At 49.2% G+C, this 22,116-nt stretch overlaps 2 protein-coding genes across 3 annotated transcripts in view; one reads left to right on the top strand and one right to left on the bottom strand.

The window, feature by feature from the left end:
* KCNIP1 (potassium voltage-gated channel interacting protein 1) overlaps nt 1-22,116 on the top strand; it is a 416,919-nt gene that overhangs the window by 16,749 nt on the left and 378,054 nt on the right. The window lies entirely within an intron of this gene.
* Nucleotides 946-17,282, bottom strand: KCNMB1 (potassium calcium-activated channel subfamily M regulatory beta subunit 1). The gene is made up of 4 exons (XM_055421796.2): nt 17,131-17,282; nt 13,090-13,247; nt 11,561-11,732; nt 946-6,415 (listed from the first exon to the last, which is right to left on the bottom strand). The coding sequence occupies exons 2-4, from the start codon at nt 13,221-13,223 to the stop codon at nt 6,146-6,148; spliced, it is 576 nt and encodes a 191-aa protein (XP_055277771.1). The 5' UTR covers nt 13,224-13,247; nt 17,131-17,282; the 3' UTR covers nt 946-6,145.

Below are 22,116 nucleotides of genomic sequence, written 5' to 3'. Positions count from 1 at the left end.
CTGAAATAGAAGGAGCTGCCTCCCCATACAATGAGTTATTTGTCAAAAAAGATGTTGACATAAATTGTTGATGAAGAGAAACATTATAGGGAGGGCTCAAGCACCAGGCTAGAATGTGGGGAAAAGTTAGATGATCTTTAAAGAACTATTGACCTTCAGAGAAAATGAGTTTATGTTTGAATATAAGAAAACAAAGGAGTGTCAAAAAGCAAGGGCTCCAGAATTGACAGAGAAGGCTCAGGGCAACAGTCTCCCTGGGACTGGAGACAGAAAATGTGTCTTAAAGCTGCGGAGGCTACAGAAGCCCCTGTTTTTAGTTCATGTAGCTTGAGGGAGGTTGGTGTGGGATGAGGGAGATTATGGGAAGTCGAAGTCTTTGTATCTGAGAAGGGAGGCACAAACTTTGCGATGAAGCACCACCTTTGTCCAACATTCAGTTGGGAGTTGATTGCTCTGCCACTATATACATCTCTTCCCCATCCTCCTTAGCATTTAAGGAAGATGTCTGATGAGCATGTGCTTTATATGAGTGGGAAGGGAGAGCTGCAGAAATCTAGGAAGAGGATGAATTCTGTCTCTGAACTGACATGATGAAAGTGAAGGAAAGCTCCTGTGAACAGGAGATAATTCATGAACAAATCCATTGGTGGAAGACAGAACCTGGAGCCAGGAGAGGTGGGGAAAATTGAAGCTCTCCTCCTGGCTCCAAGTAGGAGTCATGTGACACTTAGAGGAGGCCATTGGACGCACACAGGGTGCAGTGCAGGAAGCCAGAGGACCCTGAATGTGACACACAAGGGCCTCAGTTCTAAAGCTTTCTGGTCTCAGAATCCTTTTACAGTCTAAAAACATACTTAGAACTCCAAAAGAGATTTGGTTTATATGGGTTATATTAACCAGCGTTTACCATTTTAGAAATGAAAACTCAGAATGTTTCATTTAAATGAATTTATTTTAAAACAATGATAAACCCATTACAGGTTAACAAAAGATTATATTTTATGAGAAATATTTATATTTTCAAAAAATTATTGAGAAAGGGTGCCTTGTTTTCCTTCTTTGCAAATTGCTTTAGTGTTTGGCTTAATAGACAACAGGTTTCTCATGTCTGCGTTCAGTCTTCTGTGATATCACATGTCACACACGTAAGCTCTGAAAAATTCCACACATGTTGGTGAGCTTGAGAGTGAAAAAAGCAGGCAGTATGTAAATATTATTATGAAAATAATTTTGACCTTGCAGGCCTCCACTTTGAGAACCATTACCCCAGGGACTTCCCTGGTGGTCCAGGGGTTAAGACTCCTCCTTCCAATGCAGGGGATGAAGGTTCAATCCTTGGTCAGGAAGCTAAGATCCCACATGCTATATGGCTAAAAAACCAAAAATATTTTTGTTTCCATTCACTCTTTTATTTTAGAGAAAGCATTTGAACACATAAAAATAGAGCAAATAATATAAAGCACCCATATGCACCTCAGAAAGCACCCCTCAAAACTAATGTATTAGCATTTTGTCACATTGCTTCATATTAACATTACAGATACAATTGCACATCCTCAAATACCTTGCTTCCTCTCTAGAAGCAACATTTGGCTTCTATCAATTCCAAAAATATTTTTTTAAAAAAGTAAATATATTGTGACAAACTCAATAAATGCTTAACAAATGGTCCACATTAAAAAAAAAATATATATATATATATATATATATATTTTTTTTTTTTTTTAAAGAACCATTACCCTAGACCATGGTGAATTTCTTCATGTCTTTCTGATTTTGCTTTGGTCTCTTTTCCCTACATATGAAAGGGCAGTGGCTGATGAGGTATAAGATAGCTGCACTGTGATCAAACTATCTTTGCAAGTATATATTTCAAATTCCTCTAAATGCAAAAGACATTGGCTATTGTTATGCACCAGCCTGTGCTGCCAATTAGCAATGGGGTGAATGCAGCCTACAATCTGCACACCCAAGGAGTTTTGAAATTAGGAGGAATTTTAGGTGAATTGTTGATGGAGGTGGGGGAGGCTAGCATTATTTCAGGAAGTCACAAAAATTGAGGTTTTAGTAATTTTTCTTTGCATTATTTTGAATTTGCATAAATCAGGTTCTTCACTGTGGAGAAGGAAGCCCTTGATAATGAGGGGAAAGGAGGGAGAAAGAGCAGCGGGATGATCAGCTCCCTGATGGCAGGCACCGTGTCTGCTTTATCTCTGCCCCTCTCTGTCCTCTTGCCACTGATCTCCACCAAGCCATCTGAGATCTGGGCGAGTGATCCAGGTGCACCTCTCCAGGTGCGACCCACTGGCCCACCAGAGAAAAGGCAGACACAGCGCCAGCACTAGACTTTATTAGTAGAGTGATTTTTTAAAGAACTAATGAGGGTTCTCTGCTCTCAGGCAGCCCTTATTCCAGAAACATTTTTCCTCCACGTCTAACTCCATGATGCTTAAATGCCCATTAGTTCATGCTCATCTTGGGCTTGAAGTTCCGTGAACAGCAGGCAGGTATAGGATTTGACAGAAGTAGGCCAAACTCCATTGACAGGAAGAAGGCATTTTTCTCAAGAAAAGGAAGTTCATTGTTAAAAATGCACAGGGCAGTGAGGGCTGGGCCTCCCCAGGTACTTCTTGCTAGAGGGTGGTGGCCTTTTCCCCTGTAGGGGCTGTGGGGATAGTCTGCATTTTGGTGTATTTCAGCTAAAATGCAGGTGTATGAAAACCATATGCAAAGAAACCCCTGTAAATGAGATTCATGATGGGGATACTCTTTTCTTTTTTAAAAATTAAACTTAAATTTGGGGGGAATTGTAGATTCCCATGCAGTTGTAAAGAAACACAGACAGATTCTATGTACCCTTTACCTAATTTCCCCCAAAGAAAATATCTTACCAAACTATAAGGCAATATCCCAACAAGACTTGCTAGATTCACAGGAGTCTTAAGATTTAAGAGTCCCTGAGCCCAGAAGGAAGAAGCTCCAGGGAGTGGGGTGTTACTCCCCTTGGAAGGATTGTCTCTAGTAAGAACCCGGAGGGTGTGAAGTTGCATCACAGATCCCTGGCTGCAAGCTACAGGTGTTGGTACAGATTCCAGGTGCCCCTCCTCCCAGATCCCTGACTTGCATGAGAACACGTGGGTTTCCCAGGATGCAACGCTGTTCCTTACCCGGACCCTGGGGCTTCTGGTGACTGAGTCCACTAAAGAATCACAGGCCAGGCTCTGGAATCACACAGCCCAGGGCTCAAGTCCATTCCTCACTTATTATCTGGTTGACCTTGGCCAATGACCTCTTAGAGCCTCAGTTTTTCATAATATACAGCACTCACCATGTGTCAGTCACTCTTCTAGGAACATTATACGATAACTCATTTCATACTAACAATCCCCAAATGGGAAATATTATTATTAGCTCCTACATCGCAAGTGAGGAAATTGAGGCAGAGAAAGGTTATTTGTCCAAAGCCACACAGCTAGTGAATCATACAGATGGGTATTCGAAGCCAGTCCACGTATATAACCTCTATCCTGTGTTGCTTCTCCTTATCTATGAGGTGGGTTCAGTAATGCTCACTGAATTTTTATGAGGCAAACTTCTTAGCACTGTGCCTAGCATGGAATAAAGCAGCAAAAAGCGCTAGCTAATCATTCCTGGGTGTTCATTGGAAGGACTGACGCTAAAGCTGAAACTCCAATACTTTGGCCACCTCATGCGAAGAGTTGACTCACTAGAAAAAACTCTGATGCTGGGAGGGATTGGGGGCAGGAGGAGACGGGGACAACAGAGAATGAGATGGCTGGATGGCATCACCGACTCGATGGACATGAGTTTGAGTGAACTCCGGGAGTTGGTAATGGACAGGGAGGCCTGGCGCGCTGTGATTGATGGGGTCGCAAAGAGTCGGACACGACTGAGCAACTGAACTGAACTGAACATTACTGTTGGTATAATTTCCTCTGGAAGTTTATGAATATTCATTCCTTATTACTGTTACTAAGAACAGCTTCCATTTTGACCACCCAGTATGTGTCAAACCCTCATTCAGCTCTCCCAACTGCCCAAAAGGGGGCTTCTCTCTTTTATAGACGAAACAGCCGAGAATGAGAGAGAAGCAGTCTGGCAGAAGCGGAGGCAGGATTCACTCCCAGGGCTGCTCCAGGGGGACCTTCAAAGACACCAGCCCAACTTCACGCCCAGCTGAGGACTTGACCTGAAAAAGCCGTTGATTCATTCCCCCAAGTCCGGGGACAGGACCGTGGTTCCCTTCACCTGTGGTTCTCACGCTCGAGCACACAGCAGAGTCCCGTGCAGTCACTGTTAAAACACAGAGTGCTGCCCAGCTCCTCGGGACCCCACCGACCACTCCCCACCCACCCCCTGATGCTTTCTGGGTCAGTGGGGCTGGGCGGAGGGCCTGGAGTATGCCTTTCTCACAAGCCGCCACAGAATACTGGTCCAGGGACCACACTTTGAGAAGGACTGCTCTAGGACAAGTTTTTGGAGTGGTAGTGGGTCTATGACAGCTTCCCCCAATTATCCCTTCCCAAGCCTGAGACTGGCTTCCCCTGCAGGGTCGCGCCTTGCACATGCATATATATGGCTTTCTTGGCTGCACTGGGCCTTCATCTCTGTGCGCGGGCGTCCTCAGCTGTCACGCGTGGAGGCTACTCTCCGGTGCTGCGCGTGGGCTTCTCGTGGCACTGCTTCTCTGATTCTGCGCTCCGGCTCGAGCACCTGGGCTCAGTGGTTGCCGCTTATGGGCTCTAGAAGGGGCCTCAGTGGTTGCGGTGAACAGGTTCAGTTGCCCAGCACGTAAGGAATCTTCACATACCAGGGATCAGAACTGAGTCTCCTGCTTTGATATTGCTTAACCACTGAACCACCAGGGCAGTCCCAGGTACCTTGTATTTAGTCTACATCCCCATCTCTGTGTTTACCTTCCCTCTATCCAGGATTCTTAAACTCGTGTGTTCTCAAAAGTCTGTATCACACCTGTGGCTGATCCATGGAGATGTACGGCAGAAACCAATACAACACTATAAAGCAATTATCCGCCAAGTCAAAATAAATATTAAAAAAAACGTCTGTGTCTGATTGGAGTTCCACCTGTCCACTAGGTCACTTCCACCTGCTTGGAGATGGGGAGCTCACCTCTTCAAACTGTTTTCCAAAATTACATCTGTTTTTACTGTTCTTAAAAATAAACAGTGAAACCAAGCCTTTCTATCGCTGAAAATTTAGAAAAGTACCAAAAATAAAAGGAAGGAAGAAAATTACAATTAATAAATCCCACTGCTAATGTTTTTTATGTATGTTAGTATCATTTCCTTAGAGCCTATATATTTTGCATATATTTGGTTTTTTGAGGCATAATCAATATATAAGATTATATTAGTTTTCAAGTGTGTAACGAAATGATTCAGTATCTGTATGTCTTACAAAATTGTCACCACAGAAGGCTCTAGTTTACACCCATCCCCACACACAGCAACAGTTTCTTTCTTATGATGAGAGCTTTTAAGATCTACTCTCTTAGCAACTTTAAAATATGCAGCAAAGTATTACTAATTATTGTCACCATGTTGTAGTTATATTCCCATGACTTTAAGACTGGAAGTTTGTACCTATATTTGTTAATATTGGTATAAGAATATATACAGATCTGAGAATGCTGAAAACAAGCGATGTCCCACTCATGAATGTGCTCTGTCCATGAGGCTGCTGCTGTTTTCACTTTGGAATTCCAAGAAGGAATGGAGGCTTGTCGGGGAGCACTTCCTGGGAGGGACCAATAGGTCTTTGAGACAAACGCTGGGACGCAGGCACAGAAGTGAGAACCATTGGCATCAGTCCAGTGGACAGTGGAACAGCAGAAAACAGATTTGAGTCAGTTGAGTGGGGTCAGGGATGGAGAACCATCACAGGTTGGCCTTCAGTTCTCCTGGGTCCTGAGGAGCCACTGAACAGTCTTGAGCAGGAAATGACTTAACTAAGGGATTTCCCAAAGACCATCCATGCAGTGGAAGACAGAACACTGGAGGGGGAGGGGGCGAAGGCAGGAGAGGGAGCATGGGACACAAGCGGGAGCGGCCCAGGGGTCCATCCAGGCCCCTGTGGCCCTAGAGGTGATGGGGTGTGCCTGGATCTACCTCTGGGCTGCCAGGATGGACAGGGACTGGTTGATCTTCACCATGACGATAATGAGCAGGCCACCAGTCAACAGAAAGGTGGGCCAGAAGAGAGAGAAGAGGAGGCTCTGGGGCCCGTAGAGGCGCCGGTACAGGACACTGGTCTCATTCTCCCGAGTCGTGGAGAAGCAGAAGAAATCCTGGTGCTCGTGGAACCTGGCTCTGACCTTCTCCACGTCAGCCCGGGCCACTGGGTAGTTGTCCAGGCTGCTTGGGATGTAGGAGCACTGTAGGGAGAATCAAGAGCACGCATGGGGTTGAAATCCCTGCTTCTCAGGGCCTGGTGTGGAACAAAGGAGAACACCAGCTTTGGATTCAAGCGCCTGGGTAGACCCAACACTGTCCAAAGCTTGGCAGGCTGCACACTGTATGGTCCGAGGGGGTGCCTACACAGTGTTGGCTGGGAGGGCGGTGGCCGTGGAGCTGTCCAGCATACACACTGCACACTGGGGGGCGGGGACCCCAGCTGGAGCCCTGGCTCTGCTCCCATCACTTGCAGCACTCCGTCACTCAGTCATGTCCAACTCTGTGTTACTGCATGGACTGTAGCCCTCCAGCCTCCTCTGTCCATGGGATTCTCCAGGCAAGAATACTGGAGTGGGTGGCCATTTGTTCCTTCAGGGGATCTTCCCACCCCAGGAATCGAACCCATGTCTCCTGCATTGCAGGAAGATTCTTTACAGCTGAGTCACTGAGGAACCTTAGGCTAATTGATTAACAGGGCTTCCTTGGTGGATCAGATGGTAAAGAATCTGCTTGTAATGCAGGAGACCTGGATTCGATCCCTGGGTCAGGAAGATCCCCTGGAGAAGGGAATGGCAACCCACTCCAGTATCCTTGCCTGGTGAATTCCACGGACAGAGGAAACTGGCAGCCTACAGTCCATGGGGTGACAAAGAGTTGTCACGACTGACATACTCACACACACGCTGAGGCTTGATGTCTTCATCACTTAAGTGGGTTAATAGCAGTATCTTTTTCAAGGGAGTTTATTAAAGAACTTCAAACTTGTCTGTCTAAGAAGACCAATGGGAGACACAGGCTGAGTGGGCTCTATATTTGGATTCAGGGCAGAAGTCATACACTCACTTGCCTACAAAGCTCACACAGGTGACACCCACAGGTGAAGCAGTGAGGTACTAGGATGACAGGGGCCAGCTGGCACTTGCCTTGGTGCCAGGAGAACTGTTGGGGGGGGCGGGTGATGGAGAGAGCCAGACACACCCAGCCTGGAGTCATCACTCCATCTGGACAACGGACGCTGTGCCATCCAGAAGACCTACTGTAGTCAGGCCTCCAAAATAGCAGGAGAAGCCAAAATACCAGATTTTAACGTGGACTCTCATAGTTTAAAAATATTGGTGAAAATTTGAATTGAAAACTCTATGAGGTCTAATTCTGTGTGAGCAAAACCCAAGATGTTGGCCAGCTGGTATTTGACACCGGGATTCAAAGGAAAAAGAGAATGCACTTAAAAGAGCTTTGTGCAGATAGAGCCCCGTATATGTTTAATTCTGACACTGATCACTGTGATCAGGAACCTTGCGGCCTGGAAAGATAAGGTCCAGCTGGAAAGCTCTGCAGAGAAGGCACAAAGGAGAGACCCTGGCTTTATCTCTCTTCCATCCTGGGAGGTCTGCACGTGGCTTACATGAGCCTTCAGCAGATGTTCGGCAAGGGTGGTACCCCCGCAGCCCCCACAGCAGACCACCTGGAGGGCTGGCCACAAGCACAGGCTCCCTGCTCAGTCTGAATCTCTAAAGAGGGGGCTCAGCAATCTGCAGACTCCTTCAGGCACTGAAGTTTGAGGACCACTGCCCTATTCAATCATGTCAAACGGGTCAAAATGAGAGACAGTGTCGGGCCAGCTCCTCCCCAGACCTGGGTTCTTCCCTGTAAGTTTCTGCCCCGAGGCTGCCTGCCCTGACAACACTCAGTCCAGCAGTAGAGGTGATGGCTACACTGCAGCTCTGACAGCCTGGAGAGAGGGCGGGGCTGCATCCAGATGCAGGTCACCATCCCAGCCAGCCAGGGAGCAGCCGAGGCTGGGGAGCCGCTGTCTCCCGAGGAATCTGGCACTCAGATTTGCTGGGGACTATAAGGTCCTAGCCTTGCTCAGACTCCTTGTGACCCCATGGACTGTAGCTCACCAGACTTCTCTGTCCATAGGATTCTCCAGGCAAGAATATTGGTGTGAGTAGCCATTTTCTTCCCCAGGGGATCTCCTCAACCCAGGGATGGAACCCGGGTCTCCTGCATTGCAAGCAGATTCTTTACCATCTGAGCCACCAGCGAAGCCCAGGGTCCTAGCAGCAAGTGGATCCTGAATCCTGAGCTGAGAGGGCCTGGCCCGAGTCTCCCCACTGCCTCCGACTGTAACCTTGGTTAACCTAGCCAACTGAGTTAGATGGAGTGGGTTGCCATGCCCTCCTCCAGGGGATCTTCCTGACTCAGGGATCGAACCTGAGTCTCATGTCTCCTGCATTGGCAGGCGGGTTCTTTACCATTAGCACCAGTTGTCTAAAGGGTCTTAAATGATCCAGCCTCTCTCCCAAGCCCCATGGTGTCACTGTCCTCAGCGCAGACCATGGAAAGGAGCTTAGCAGCTCTCGGGCTAAGTCTCATGAGATCAACCAAGAGTGAGCTGGTGACCTCCTTCCTCAGAATAGAGGAATACCTCCTTCCTCCTTGCATGTGCCACTCCAGAAGACACCCAGGCTTCCTGAAGGACCAGGTCCTGGCCCCACAGAGCTGACCAGAGGTGGGAAGAGCGGCTGGTACACCATCCTGCTGTTTGGCAAAGCCACAAAGGCCCCTTCCCCCGTCACACCAGTGCAGCAGCCTGCCCTTAGCACTACTCCTGGGGACACCTGGGTGCTCTGGGAGAAAAGCCTGAACGTGTGGTGGTGGCCGTGCTGTCCTTCCGAACCCAGCTGCTGAGAGCCCATTCGGGGGAAGGTCTGACCTCGAACTCCTCCGAGCTGGCAGCCTGCAAACCAGCCCACTCCCAACTCCCATCGCACCAGTGACCACTTCTGTCTGTCTTTGAAAATTTGCTTCTTGATCCTGGGGATAAATCAGGGGCCCCTGGATGCTAAAAAAGAGGCAGGGATCCTGGGAGGAGCTGATTCAGGTGGGTTTGGAAGCCCTAGCTGCATCCGGTGTGGCTGTGTGCTAGTGATGACAGGACAGCCAGGCCCCCTTGCCTGCCCAGACCCACTTCACCAGGAGCCCCCAGGCCTGTTCACGATCCCACCATCCCCCCAGGCACCCTGCCCGTTGCCACCCCATCAGCTGCCAAGTTCTGACTGTCAGCATCCATCCTTGTCCCAGCTCTGTCCCGATTGTGGAGGCCCCCACCTCTCTCCCTAGTAACTGAACCCCACACTCCTCCATCTCTCTCTGATCATGCTGCCTGCACCCCACACCTTTTAAAGACTCCCAGTTGCTCACAGCAGTAATTCCCAAGGAAACTTAGAATGACCTGGAAAGCACAGAGATTCTGCTTCAGGGTCTGGTATAGGACCCTGGTTTTGTTAAGACACCCAGGAGGACCTAACACCCAGAGGTGAGGAGCCCCAGCTTCCCTGATCACATTTTAATTCCACAGTTTGGTAGTCCTTGGCAGAAAACAGGCACACAGCTTGTACAGCACCAGAATATAATTAGTATTTCCTTTCTTTATGGTTTGCATGAATTTAACTCCCTGATAATCAGTAGAACTTCCCCTAGGAAATGGTGAATTCTATTAGGAGTTGCAAATAATTTTACTTCCTGTTAAAGCCAGCGCCAGGAGCATTATTTGGAGTGAACTTAGTTCCCAGCAAAGCTCTGGCCTTTGATGAAAATGTGAAGGAGCTTCATATCTCCCCAGCTCAGGTCGTTGAGAGACCAGCCTGACAGAATCAGCCTCTTTAAAACTGTGCGCCTATTGCATCAACCCTGAGTCCTTGGCGTTTGCGCTACATATTTGCTGGGCTACACAGCTACAACTAACCTCCGTGTCTCCTGTGGTTGAACCAGTGTGGTGCTTTGTAAAATGGTGATTGTGAATGAGCTTAGCCCTTCCCCCATCTTTCTTCCCAATCTCCTTCCTTCGGTTGAACTGTTAAAGCTCAAAAAAAAAAAAAAAAAAGGTCCTGATGAATATAAACATCTGATCCCACTCTCTGTAAAATGGCTGCTTCCCTTCCTGCGCCGTGTCAGTGTCTGACGCTGGAATTAAACCTCCTCTCCTGCTCTCCTACTGTGTTGTGCATGCTATTTCTCTCAGATATCTTTGAAGACTCTCTTTTGAGCAAAAAAAAAAAAACCTCAGTAAAACGTTTTCAGTAATATTTTTTTAGTATGAGAACTAATTACCTTCAATAGCATGTAGCATTCTTCATTAAAGTTTTGCTTCTCTCAAAAAACAACAACAAAAAAGAAAAACTGCCCCCAAAACCAATTTTAATTGCACGGGCGGTGTGGTGGGCCTCTGGGAACAGACCCTGAGCTGCCCTTGAGGCGTTTCCACCCTGGAGCGCTGTCTCTGCGGGGGTCGGAACCCTGTATTTCCCCACCTTCCTTCCCCATGCCCTGCTCTCTGCATCCCCTGGACACGCATGCCCGCCTCTGCGATTCTGTGTAACCAGTACCTGCCTGAGTTTTAACAGCAGTGCCTTTCTGACACCCTCACCTCACTGTTTTTCTCTATGGCACTGGCCCTCTCTGCTAGGCATTATTTCGTGTATGAGCTCTCTTCTCTTGAACCCAACCCCTAACACAGGAAGTGGCGGTTGAACGAATGAAGGAGAATGCGTCAACTTGTGTTTCCTACAGAAAGGACTGCGGTGGTAGATTTGGAGGTGTGAGGGGGCACTGAGAGGCGGTCATAGGAAAACTTTCCCAGTGTTGACCTCTAAAGGTTGCTCCAAACCTGGGCCTCTGGCCTCCTAGAGTGGGGAGTCGGGCAGTCACAGGGGTTCTTACATGTGAGGTCAGCTCTGGGTCTGGCTTCTCATCTGACCCACATTATAGAACGAAATAAGAACACGACCAGCCGCTGCCTCTGAGTGCCTGCTCTCCAGCCAACATCAAGATCGGCACGTTACACAGTCCTGGACTTTATAGCAGCACTTCAATTAACAGAAACTGAGGCTCGGCGGGGCCAAGCCCCCATCACACAGCCAGTCAGTGGCGGGTCTGTCGGACTCAGCACAGAAGGGCTAAGGTTGGCTGGGCCTCAGACCAGCTGTGGCCCCTGGTCAACCGGGTTAATCTTTTTCCAGTCTTCGTTCTCCTCCAGAGGGGGATTCGGGAGCCGGTTGGGGACAAGCACACACCCGCCAGGGTTAAAGGACGTGTCCTCACTCCCCACCCCCAGTCAATACCTGGTGATTCTGGTCCCGAGTGTCCTCCGTGTGGTACAGCACAGCCCAGCGGCCCACGGACGACACGTTGACCCATAGGCATGGGTACTGGGGCACCCTCTTGCCCTCCAGCTCCTCCTGGTCCCTGATGTTGGTCTCAATCAGGTGACACGTGGATTCCTGGGTCCACACGCTGGGGAGACCATGCACACACAAACACATCTCAGAACCCGGGTGTCACAGAGCGCCCAGCATGAACCTGTTTAGAGAGACTCAGGACCAAGACCCATTTGCCATAAGCAACCAGCATTAAAGGAGCCAAGCCCCAGAGTCCCTGGGTCCCGAGGAGCAATCATAAAATCAGAATATCAGTATTTTTGCCTCTTGGACAATATCTACATAAACTGGCGTGGCCCCCACTGCTCACCCCAAACCCTGGTTAGATTTAAAGATTCTCACCTCCAAGCCACACCCCAGAACAAGTGAATCAGAATTTCTAAGATGGGTGGATGTGTTTTCAAAACTCTTCGCAGTGACTCTGGTCTGCAGCCAGACCTCAGACCCCTTGTCCATACCATCTTCATCTTGCAAAGGGTGGAAGAGAAGCTCAGAGAGGTCAAGTGACTTTGCTAAGGGCTCACAGTCCCTGAAGCCAGGTCTGGATGGTTTCAGAATCTATGCCCCTTCCCTTAAAAAGAGTAGATGGAGGAGGAGCTTGATTTGTGCCCAGGTGGGGAAGATGGTAGGGATGGCGCTGAACCCAGAGAAAATGTCTTGGAGGCACATGGCCACTCTGAGCAGTGCCTCACTCGGCAAGATTCCAGCCTGGAAAGGCTCCAGCACCGTGAAAAGTGAGGCAGGAGCAGACCCAGGAGAGACTGACAGGCTCATCAACACACCCGCAAATCAATCGTGACTCATCTCTATCTATCAGGCGGGAGACACATTGCCAGACAGGAGGGGGCTGTCAGCTGTTGGAACGTGCCCAGAGGCAAGGGTCTGAGATTTGTCCTAAGATCATGCTGAGAAAACTGAGCGTATTCATTCTCATTAGAGCACGGATCAGGAACTTTCCAGTCTTCCCTTTAAAAGCTCACATGGTTGACATGTCAGAGCAAAGGCATGGGACATTCTCTGAGATTCCAGAGCACAGCTCCAGGGGAACAGATTTTAGCTCAGTGTAGACACTTCCTACGTATCAGTGCACGCTAAGTCGCTTCAGTCTTGTCCACTCTTTGCGACACAATAGACCATAGCTTGCCAGGCTCCTCTGTCCATGGGATTCTCCAGGCAAGAATACTGGAGTGGGTTGCATGCCCTCCTTCAGGGGATCTTCCTGACCCAGGGATCGAACCCCTGTCTCCTGCATTGGCAGGAGGGCTCTTTACCACTGGTGCCACCTGGAAAGCCCCCTACTTATCAGAAAGGCCCTCAAATGAAATGGTATGTATAGTTGAAGTGGTGAGCTCCCCGTCACTTGAGATAGACAACACGATGATAGATGCCAGACCTCAGACTGGAGGGTGGGAGCAGGCATGGGAGTATGGTACCTTTTCTGATAGAGGGGCAGCACAGTTGTGCCTAGGATGTAGTAGGTGATGACAGCGCCCACTACCATGGCCACTCCCAGGCAGAGGGCTCGAGTCTCTCCCCGCTTCTGGGCCATCACCAGCTTCTTTCCCATGGCCACTGGGGACAGCAGACATTTCTAGGATCAGAGAGGCAAACAGACATGAGATCAGCACAGGTGACAGGTGAGAGGAGAGGGTGATCAACTATCAACATCGTCTCTGTTTTCAATGCAGAGCTTGGGAAACTCAGAGGGCTTTTGGGCCCCATTTAAGCCTTCCACCAGCTCTGAGAGGCAAATATTATCATCCCCATTCTAAAAGATGAAGGACTTGTGGCTCAGAGAGTTAGAGTGACTTGCACAAGGCCACACAATGTGTGACAGGCTCAGTAATGGCCCTCAAGATGCACATGTTCTCGGCCTCAGGATCTGTGACTGTTACTTTACATGGCAAAGACTTTAAATTAAGGCTCTTGAGATGGTGAGATTATCTGGGATTATCCACGCAGACCTAAAGATAACACAAAGATCTTTGCAAGAAGGAGGTGGAGGGAGATGAGATGCAAAAGAGAGAGGGCTATGACCAGGGCGGCTGAAGCTGGAGTGACGCGGTCATGTACCAGGGGGTTTGGCAGCTCCCGGAAGCTGGAAGAGGCAGGGAACTAAGCGTTGTCCTCTGCAGCCTCTGGAGGAGTGCAGCCCTGCCGACACCTTGACTAAGCCTTGCGAGCGTCCTGCTGATTTTGAACTTCTGCCTTCCCAGAACTGTGTATGCGTAGCGCGTTTGAGCTAATTCGTCACAGCAGCGATAGGAAACTAATACAGGAGATAAACTAATACTGTAAGCAGCAGAGGGGGAATGTCCGTGCACGTTCTCCAAAGACACTTGTCTCAGAGAAACTTGGAGCCTAAACAGCCTCACAGGACACCCCTGGTGGCGCACTGCCAGCACAGGGGACAAGGGTTCGATCCCTGGTCCGGGAAGATTCCACATGCCGTGGAGCAACTAAGCCCGTGAGCCACAGCTACTCAGCCCACGTGCTGCAACTACCGCAGCCCACGCGCTTAGAGCCTGTGCTCCAGGAGAGAAGCCGCTGCAGTGGGAGCCTGTGCGCTGCAGCCGGAGAGCAACCCCACACGCCGCAACCAGAGGAAGGCCTCATACAGCAGCAACGACCCAGCACAGTCAAAACTCAGTTAACGTAAATAAAAAACCACCCCCACAGCAGGGCTGCTTGGGCAGGGGGATCACGCAGAGAAGGGGCAGCAGGTCCGCCAGAGGGCAGCCAAGACATCGGGCGACAGGAGGGGTTTCAGCCGTGGGGATGCTGAAACGGCCGCCTCCCTGCTTTCCGCGAGGGCAGGCGGCATCGTGTGTCCTCAGCAGCTGCTCTCTTCCCTGGGGACCTGAGCCCCCCTGAGCCCAAGCAGAATGGCGCAAGTGACGGGCAGCTTCCTGCCTCCCTGCGTCTTGGGCCTGAAGCCCTTCATCCTCTCCCAGGGCCTGCCTCTCCCAGAGCAGGCAGAGCCCCTCCTCCCTGAGCCCCGCCAGGAGGGTCGCTCTTGTCCCCCGGGCGCCTCCTGGAGCCAGAGCGCCTGGCTTCGGTCCTGGTGTGGATTTCCCGGGCGGTCAGTGAGTGGCCCCACAGCCCAGTAAATTCCTTTGCTGTTGCTTTTTGTTTGTGCTTAAGGTAACATTTCTACCAATGATAACAGGGCCATGGTGCCTTTCTCTGTAACCCGTGAATTAGGGGAAACGTTAGCGAGATATCAGGAAGGACTTTATTTTCCCTGCCAGGTCCCTAAGGTAATAAACATCATTTTTATGAATGAGTGAGTATACCCGAGATAGGCATTATTAATTCAAAGAGATTTTCAACAAAGTGTCTTATTTTCTACTCAACTTCTCTTCTATTAAGTTGCTTCAAGTGTCCAGTCAGAGATCTCCACCCTGTTTCTTCCCCACTCCAGTTGTCCCCAGTCCCCCACTGTCCTAAAAAGGAGACTCCAGGGTCAGATACCAAGGTTACAGCCCTGTCACGCCCTCCAAGGTGATTAATAGGGACCATACCCAATGATGACTTTTTCTCCCACATTTGGGGCACTGAGAAGTGTGGTTTCCCTACATTCCAACAGAGACACTGCAAAGTCACAAAGGAAAAAATATTCTCTTGACAATGAAAGACATTCTATTCAATTCTTTTTCCTATTACTTTTGTCCTTCTGTCCTTCCACCTTGTGGGAAATGGGACAGCCCACATAATGATTTACCTAGGGCCAGTCTAACAAGCTCACACATGTTTTTGCAGGCTAAAGAATGCAGCCACCTAGGGATGGGCAAAAATCCTACACAGCCTTCCTTCCCAGGACTGTCTGGGGTCATTAGTGCCTGGGCCTAGCCCTGGGACTGTGGAGCACAAGTCTCTAGGGTCAACACGGAATCACGCCTCGGAGGGAGGACCTAGGCTGAGTGTCCACAATAGAACCAGTCCTTTCCTGGGAGTCAGAGCATCCTTGAGATCGGGGAGGCCTGTCTGCCACATCATAACATCCCCTCCCCCGGGCACTCTCAGTGTACCAGGTCTGGGCGCTTAGGAGGAAAGGAGATAAGGCAGTCTGGAACCGGCCACTTGTTCAGATCCCTCCTGTCTGCAAACCTCTAGTGAGACTGTCACCCACCCCAAGGGAGGGGGAAGGCAGAGTTTTGATAAATCCTCCTAAGACCACACAAGATAAAAGAATAGGGTGAGGATATGAATGCGGATATAGTCCTAAGCTTCAACATCTGTAGTGAGAACCTTTAGGCAGGAGGAAGGGTGGGAACCGCTGAGACCCCCTGAGGTCTGCACAGGAAGAAATGGGTTGCAGCTGTAAAATGGGGGATTTCAGTTAGACTCGAAGAAGAACTCCTCAGTTGAGAACTGCTAAATTTCTCTGGACTTTTGAGATATAGCTCTCCATTTGGAAATGTCACTGGAGGTCTGGGGTGGACTGAGGAAAGGTGAAGAAAGGCCAAGCAAGGCGGAATTTGGGGGCTCCTCAAGTGACTTAGCAGCAGCAGCAGCAGCAGTAACCTGATCGGAGAAGGCAATGGCACCCCACTCCAGTACTCTTGCCTGGAAAATCCCATGGACGGAGGAGCCTGGTGGGCTGCAGTCCCCAGGGTCACTAAGAGTTGGACACGACTGAGAGACTTCCCTTTCACTTTTCACTTTCGTGCATTGGAGAAGGAAATGGCAACCCACTCCAGTGTTCTTGCCTGGAGAATCCCAGGGACAGGGGAGCCTGGTGGGCTGCCGTCTATGGGGTCGCACAGAGTCGGACACGACTGAAGCGACTTAGCAGCAGCAGCAGCAGTAACCCAATATTTGGGTTGACATCCTTTTCAGGGCATAGAAGACAGTGTTTAAGGGTCTAGTGGAGTGAGGGACAGGGGGCGTTCTGAGATCATCAGGCATGGGATCAAATCCTGGCTTTGCCACCTAGCAACCAGAGACTGTAAAACAAGCATGATAATGTCCGCTTTCGAGAGTTCTGATAAAGATCAAATGATGTACCAAACATCACATTGCCTGGCCCAACGCAAGCCCTCGATAAATATTAACTGTTATTATTAAGAAAGAAAACCCTGAGGCTTGGATCAGAAGTCCCCAGTGCTCTTGCTGGGCCTGTTTCTGACCCACCCCTCCTCTTGTGACAAGGGCCAGGGCTGGTCCTGATCTCCAGGCTGCTGCCCTCTGGCTGCTCTGCAGGCTGAGACAAGGGCCAGGGCACTGAGCCACTACAGTGACGGGGCCAAGGATCCCTCTTCCCACCTCCAGCCCCCCCAGGCCGCCAGACCACGGGTCCAGCAGTTCTAGGCCTGTGTGACTTAACACCAGCTTCTCTGGAGCCCAAAGTCCTGATGGCCAGCCTCTCGAGGAAGGGAGTTCCCACTGCCCACCCCCCTCAGCGAAGGTCTCCGCTCTAGCCCCGTCTCTGGAGAAACCACTTCCCCAGTGTCCTTGACCTCGGTACTCACAGTCTCCTGGGTGCCCTGCGAGTCTTCAGCAGACCCTTTTCTGCCTGGTCCCCAGCCCACACCCAAAAGAAGCTGCCTGAGCTGCAGCAGGAAGTTTGGGCTCCCAGCCCGTCTCTGGGGAAGCGGCCTTTGGTTCTCATCTGAGACAAGCCTCCATGCCCAAACATGGTCAAGTCTGAGCACACAGCCCCAACTCAAACTCAAGAGGGCAGGTACCCAGCCCAGGGGCTGGCAGCTGTTACCCAGGCCCCTGCCCTGCAATTCCCAGAATCTACTGGGCAACAGGTTTCAAACCACAGACAGCAAATCTGAGAAGCCAGGAAAGACCATCTCGGTATATTTGGAGACATTTCTTCTTCACTTAATCTCTCTGGGCTGGCAGAGAAGTTTGGGATGGGAAATGAGTTTCTTTTTGCCGACGGAGGGGAGGGAGGAGGAGTGGAAGCTCTAAGGGGTGGAGCTTGTCAGCAGCTGGAGGGGCTGGCGTTTCCAATCCGCCCAGCAGCCAAAACCCTCAGCCTTTGACAACTGTGTTCTGTGTGACCCCAGGCAGGTCACGATCCCTCTCTGAGCCTCTTGGGATTTTTAAACCTTCCTTTGTACGGAGTAGTGATGACAGTTAGAAATGGTGGAGATTTGGGGCAGGAAAAGAGAAACTCACCTTTTAAAGACCAACCAAGGAGAAGCTGGGAGCAGTGAGAGATTCACAGCTGTTTCCAGCTGGCCAGGTCTAAGAAGAGCCTGCTTGGCCTGGTGACCTCCCATTGGTCAAACTGTACAGTTTGGGCGCATGGGCAGAGGTTTGTTCCCATCAATAGAAGAGACAAGTGAGCAATAACATTTGAAGGCAAAAACATACTTCCCTCTACTCTTTCATCCTTAAAGTGGTTGTTGGAAGGATTAAAAAGCAGCAACAAAAATAAACAGGAGCATAGGGCCTCCCCTAAGTATCAGGCATGATCCTAGCGTCTCTGCCCCTCACTTTACTCAGTGGTCAGTTGAAGACGCTGAATCTGAAGCTCAGGGCCTTAAACTGCTCATCCACGGTTGGCCTGCTCTAAGTGCGGGCTGCATGTATGCATGCATGCCTGTGCGCGCTCAGTCGTTTCCGACTCTTTGTGACCCCATGGACTACAGTCCGGCAGGCTCCTCTGTCCATGGAATTCTCCAGGCAAGAATACTGGAGTGCCATTTCCTATTCCAGGGGACCTCCCCGACTCAGGGACAGAACCCGGGTCTCTTCCATTGGGCAGGCTGATTCTTCACCACTGAGCCACCTGGGGAGTCCCCAAGTGCAGGAGCCAGAGTTAAAGCTGGTCCTGCCAGGTTACAGAGCCGGGGCTCTCTATGCTGAGTCTGGTGCTGCTCTAAGACCTAAAAGCTCACCTCTGTTGTACAGCCACCCACCACTTCATATTCTAGAGGTCACCTGAGTGCCCCCAGCTCCTGGGGAAGTGAGCACAGCTCAGTCCTGCCAACCAAAAGAGTTCTAGCCCCTCCTCACTACTGCCTCTGTTGCTATGAGACAACCAGCCCATCCGGCCATAAAACGAGAGCAGTGCTCAGGCCCCTGAAGTCTCCCCAGCAGTGAGCTCCCTTCCCCCACCCCTTTTCGTAATTGAATCCTATTAACAGGAGAGTAAATCGTCTGTTTACTGGGCATCATAGCCAAGGGGGTGTCTAAAGGCCTCAGGCCTTGCAGATGCAGCACTGACAATGAAGGACATGGCCCAGAATGAATCCCCAGAGGGGTGGTTTTCCAAGATGGTCCTGGCCCAAGCAGGAGCCAGAAGATTCCCGCCTGTGACCCAGTGCAAAAATGCTGGTCCTTCTTTTTCCTTTGGGGGAGAGACCCTCAGTACAACAGACAGCCTCTTAAAAGTATAGCTAAAGGGCTACATGCTTGTAACTGACTAAAGGTATTAAGAGGTTTAAGAGTTACACATTTGGACTTTATAAGCAAATACTACCTTTCTTCCCAAAGTACTCTCCCTTTGGAAGATGGGAACAGACAGGAGCTGGTATATCCTTCTGCTGCATCGAAGCAAACTCTTGCCAAAATGCTTTGACATGCCTCTCTCTTGAGGGTATGCAAGAGGAAACCCTGCTCCCTAGCTGGCTGTGGGCTTTGTGTGGGGCAGATGATTGTATGTGGAAGGAAGGAAATAATGATATTACACTGATAAAGACTGGTGCTCTGCCTTGGCACAGAGTGTTAGAGATCACAAAATTGCTTGCCCGGCTTCAACCTTCCAACAACCCCATAAGGTAATAAGCACTGCAGGCTCACAGTCATATTCAGGTAGAGCTCATCCTACCCTTTTTATAGAGGGGAGGGTGGTCATTGAGGTTCAGTTTAGTTCAGTTCAGTCGCTCAGTCGTGTCCGACTCTTTGCGACCCCATGAATCACAGCACGCCAGGCCTCCCTGTCCATCACCGACTCCCGGAGTTCACTCAAACTCATGTCCATTGAGTCGGTGATGCCATCCAGCCATCTCATTCTCTGTCGTCCCCTTCTCCTCCTGCCCCCAATCCCTCCCAGCCTCAGAGTCTTTTCCAGTGAGTCAACTCTTCACATGAGGTGGCCAAAGTATTGGAGCTTCAGCTTTAGCATCAGTCCTTCCAATGAACACCCAGGATTGCTCTCCTTTAGAATGGACTGGAGGGATCTCTTTGCAGTCCAAGGGACTCTCAAGAGTCTTCTCCAACACCACAGTTCAAAAGCATCAATTCTTTGGCAATCAGCTTTCTTCACAGTCCAACTCTCACATCCATACATGACCATGGGAAAAACCATAGCCTTGACTAGACGGACCATGTTGGCAAAGTAATGTCTCTGCTTTTTAATATGCTATCTAGGTTGGTCATAACTTTCCTTCCAAGGAATAAGCGTCTTTTAATTTGATAGCTGCAGTGATTTGGGAGCCCAAAAAATAAAGTCTGACACTGTTTCCACTGTTTCTCCATCTATTACCCATGAAGTGATGGAACCAGATGCCATGATTTTTGTTTTCTGAATGTTGAGCTTCAAGCCAACCTTTTCACTCTCCTCTTTCACTTTCATCAAGAGGCTTTTGAGTTCCTCTTCACTTTCTGCCATAAGGGTAGTGTCATCTGCATATCTGAGGTTATTGATATTTCTCCCAGCAATCTTGATTCCAGCTTGTGCTTCTTCCAGCCCAGCGTTCCTCATGATGTACTCCGCATACAAGTTAAATAAGCAAGGTGACAATATACAGCCTTGATGTACTCCTTTTCCTATTTGGAACCAGTCTGTTGTTCCATGTCCAGTTCTCACTGTTACTTCCTGACCTGCATACAGATTTCTCAAGAGGCAGGTCAGGTGGTCTGGTACTGCCATCTCTTGAAGAATTTTCCACAGTTTATTGTGATCCACACAGTCAAAGACTTTGGCATAGTCAGTAAAACAGAAATAGATGTTTTTCTGGAACTCTCTTGTTTTTTTGATGATCCAGCGGATGTTGGCAATTTGATCTCTGGTTCCTCTGCTTTTTCTAAAACCAGCTTGAACATCTGGAAGTTCACAGTTCAGGTATTGCTGAAGCCTGGCTTGGAGAATTTTGAGCATGACTTTACTAGCGTGTGAGATGAGTGCAATTGTGTGGTAGTTTGAGCATTCTTTGGCATTGCCTTTCTTTGGGATTGAAATGAAGACTGACCTTTTCCAGTCCTGTGGCCACTGCTGAGTTTTCCAAATTTGCTGGCATATTGAGTGCAGCACTTTCACAGCATCATCTTCTAGGATTTGAAATAGCTCAACTGGAATTCCATAACCTCCACTAGCTTTGTTCATATTGATGCTTCCTAAGGCCCATTTGACTTCATATTCCAAGATGTCTGGCTCTAGGTGAGTGATAACACCATCGTGATTATCTTGGTCGTAAAGATCTTTTTTGTACAGTTCTTCTGTGTATTCTTGCCACCTCTTCTTAATATCTTCTGCTTCTGTTAGGTCCATATGATTTCTGTCCTTTATCAAGCCCATATTTGCATGAAATGTTCCCTTGGTATCTCTAATTTTTTTGAAGAGATCTCTTGTCTTTCCTATTCTGTTGTTCTCCTCTATTTCTTTGCATTGATCGCTGAGGAAGGCCTTCTTATCTCTCCTTGCTATTCTTTGGAACTCTGCATTCAGATGCTTATATCTTTCCTTCTCTCCTTCGCTTTTTGCTTCTCTTCTTTTCACAGCTATTTGTAAGGCCTCCTCAGACAGCCATTTTGCTTTCTGCATTTCTTTTCCATGGGGATGGTCTTGGTCCCTGTCTCCTGTACCATGTCATGAACCTCCGTCCAGAGTTCATCAGGCACTCTGTCTATCAGATCTAGTCCCTTAAATCTATTTCTCACTTCCACTGTATAATCATAAGGGATTTGATTGAGGTCATATCTGAATGGTCTAGTGGTTTTCCCTACTTTCTTCAATTTAAGTCTGAATTTGGCAATGAGGAGTTCATGATCTGAGCCACAGTCAGCTCCCGGTCTTGTTTTTGCTAACTGTATAGAGCTTCTTCATCTTTGGCTGCAAAGAATATAATCAATCTGATTTCGGTGTTGACCATCTGGTGATGTCCATGTGTAGAGTCTTCTCTTGTGTTGTTGAAAGCGGGTGTTGGCTATGACCAGTGCGTTCTCTTGGCAAAACTCTGTTAGCCTTTGCCCTGCTTTATTCCGTGCTCCAAGGTCAAATTTACCTGTTACCCCAGGTGTTTCTTAACTTCCTACTTTTGCATTCCGTTCCATTCCGTTCCATTCCGTCGCTCAGTCGTGTCCAACTCTTTGCGATCCTGTGGACTATAGCCTACCAGGCTTCTCCATCCATGGGATTCTCCAGGCAAGAATACTGGAGTGGGTTACCATTTCCTTCTCCAGGGGATCTTCCCGACCCAGGGATCGAACCTGGGTCTCCCGCATTGGAGGCAGATGCTTTATGAAAAGGACATCTTTTTTGGGTGTTAGTTCTAAAA

This window comes from Moschus berezovskii, chromosome 18, assembly GCF_049115385.1.
Source record: "Moschus berezovskii isolate FMDL1 chromosome 18, NW_MosBer_1.0, whole genome shotgun sequence".
In the NCBI taxonomy this organism is placed as follows: Eukaryota; Metazoa; Chordata; class Mammalia; order Artiodactyla; family Moschidae; genus Moschus; species Moschus berezovskii.
The sequence above is the reverse complement of the archived record's forward strand: the minus strand, read 5'-3'. Positions and strand labels throughout refer to the sequence as shown.

Excerpts from the sequence above, each read along its gene's own strand:
- KCNMB1 (XM_055421796.2), bottom strand. The coding sequence starts at position 13,223 with ATGGGAAAGAAGCTGGTGATGGCCCAGAAGCGGGGAGAGACTCGAGCC. Across the intron at positions 11,733-13,089 it reads CTGCCCCTCTATCAGAAAAG|CGTGTGGACCCAGGAATCCA; the intron begins GTACCATACTCC and ends TGGTCTCCCCAG. Across the intron at positions 6,416-11,560 it reads CTCGGGACCAGAATCACCAG|TGCTCCTACATCCCAAGCAG; the intron begins GTATTGACTGGG and ends TTCTCCCTACAG.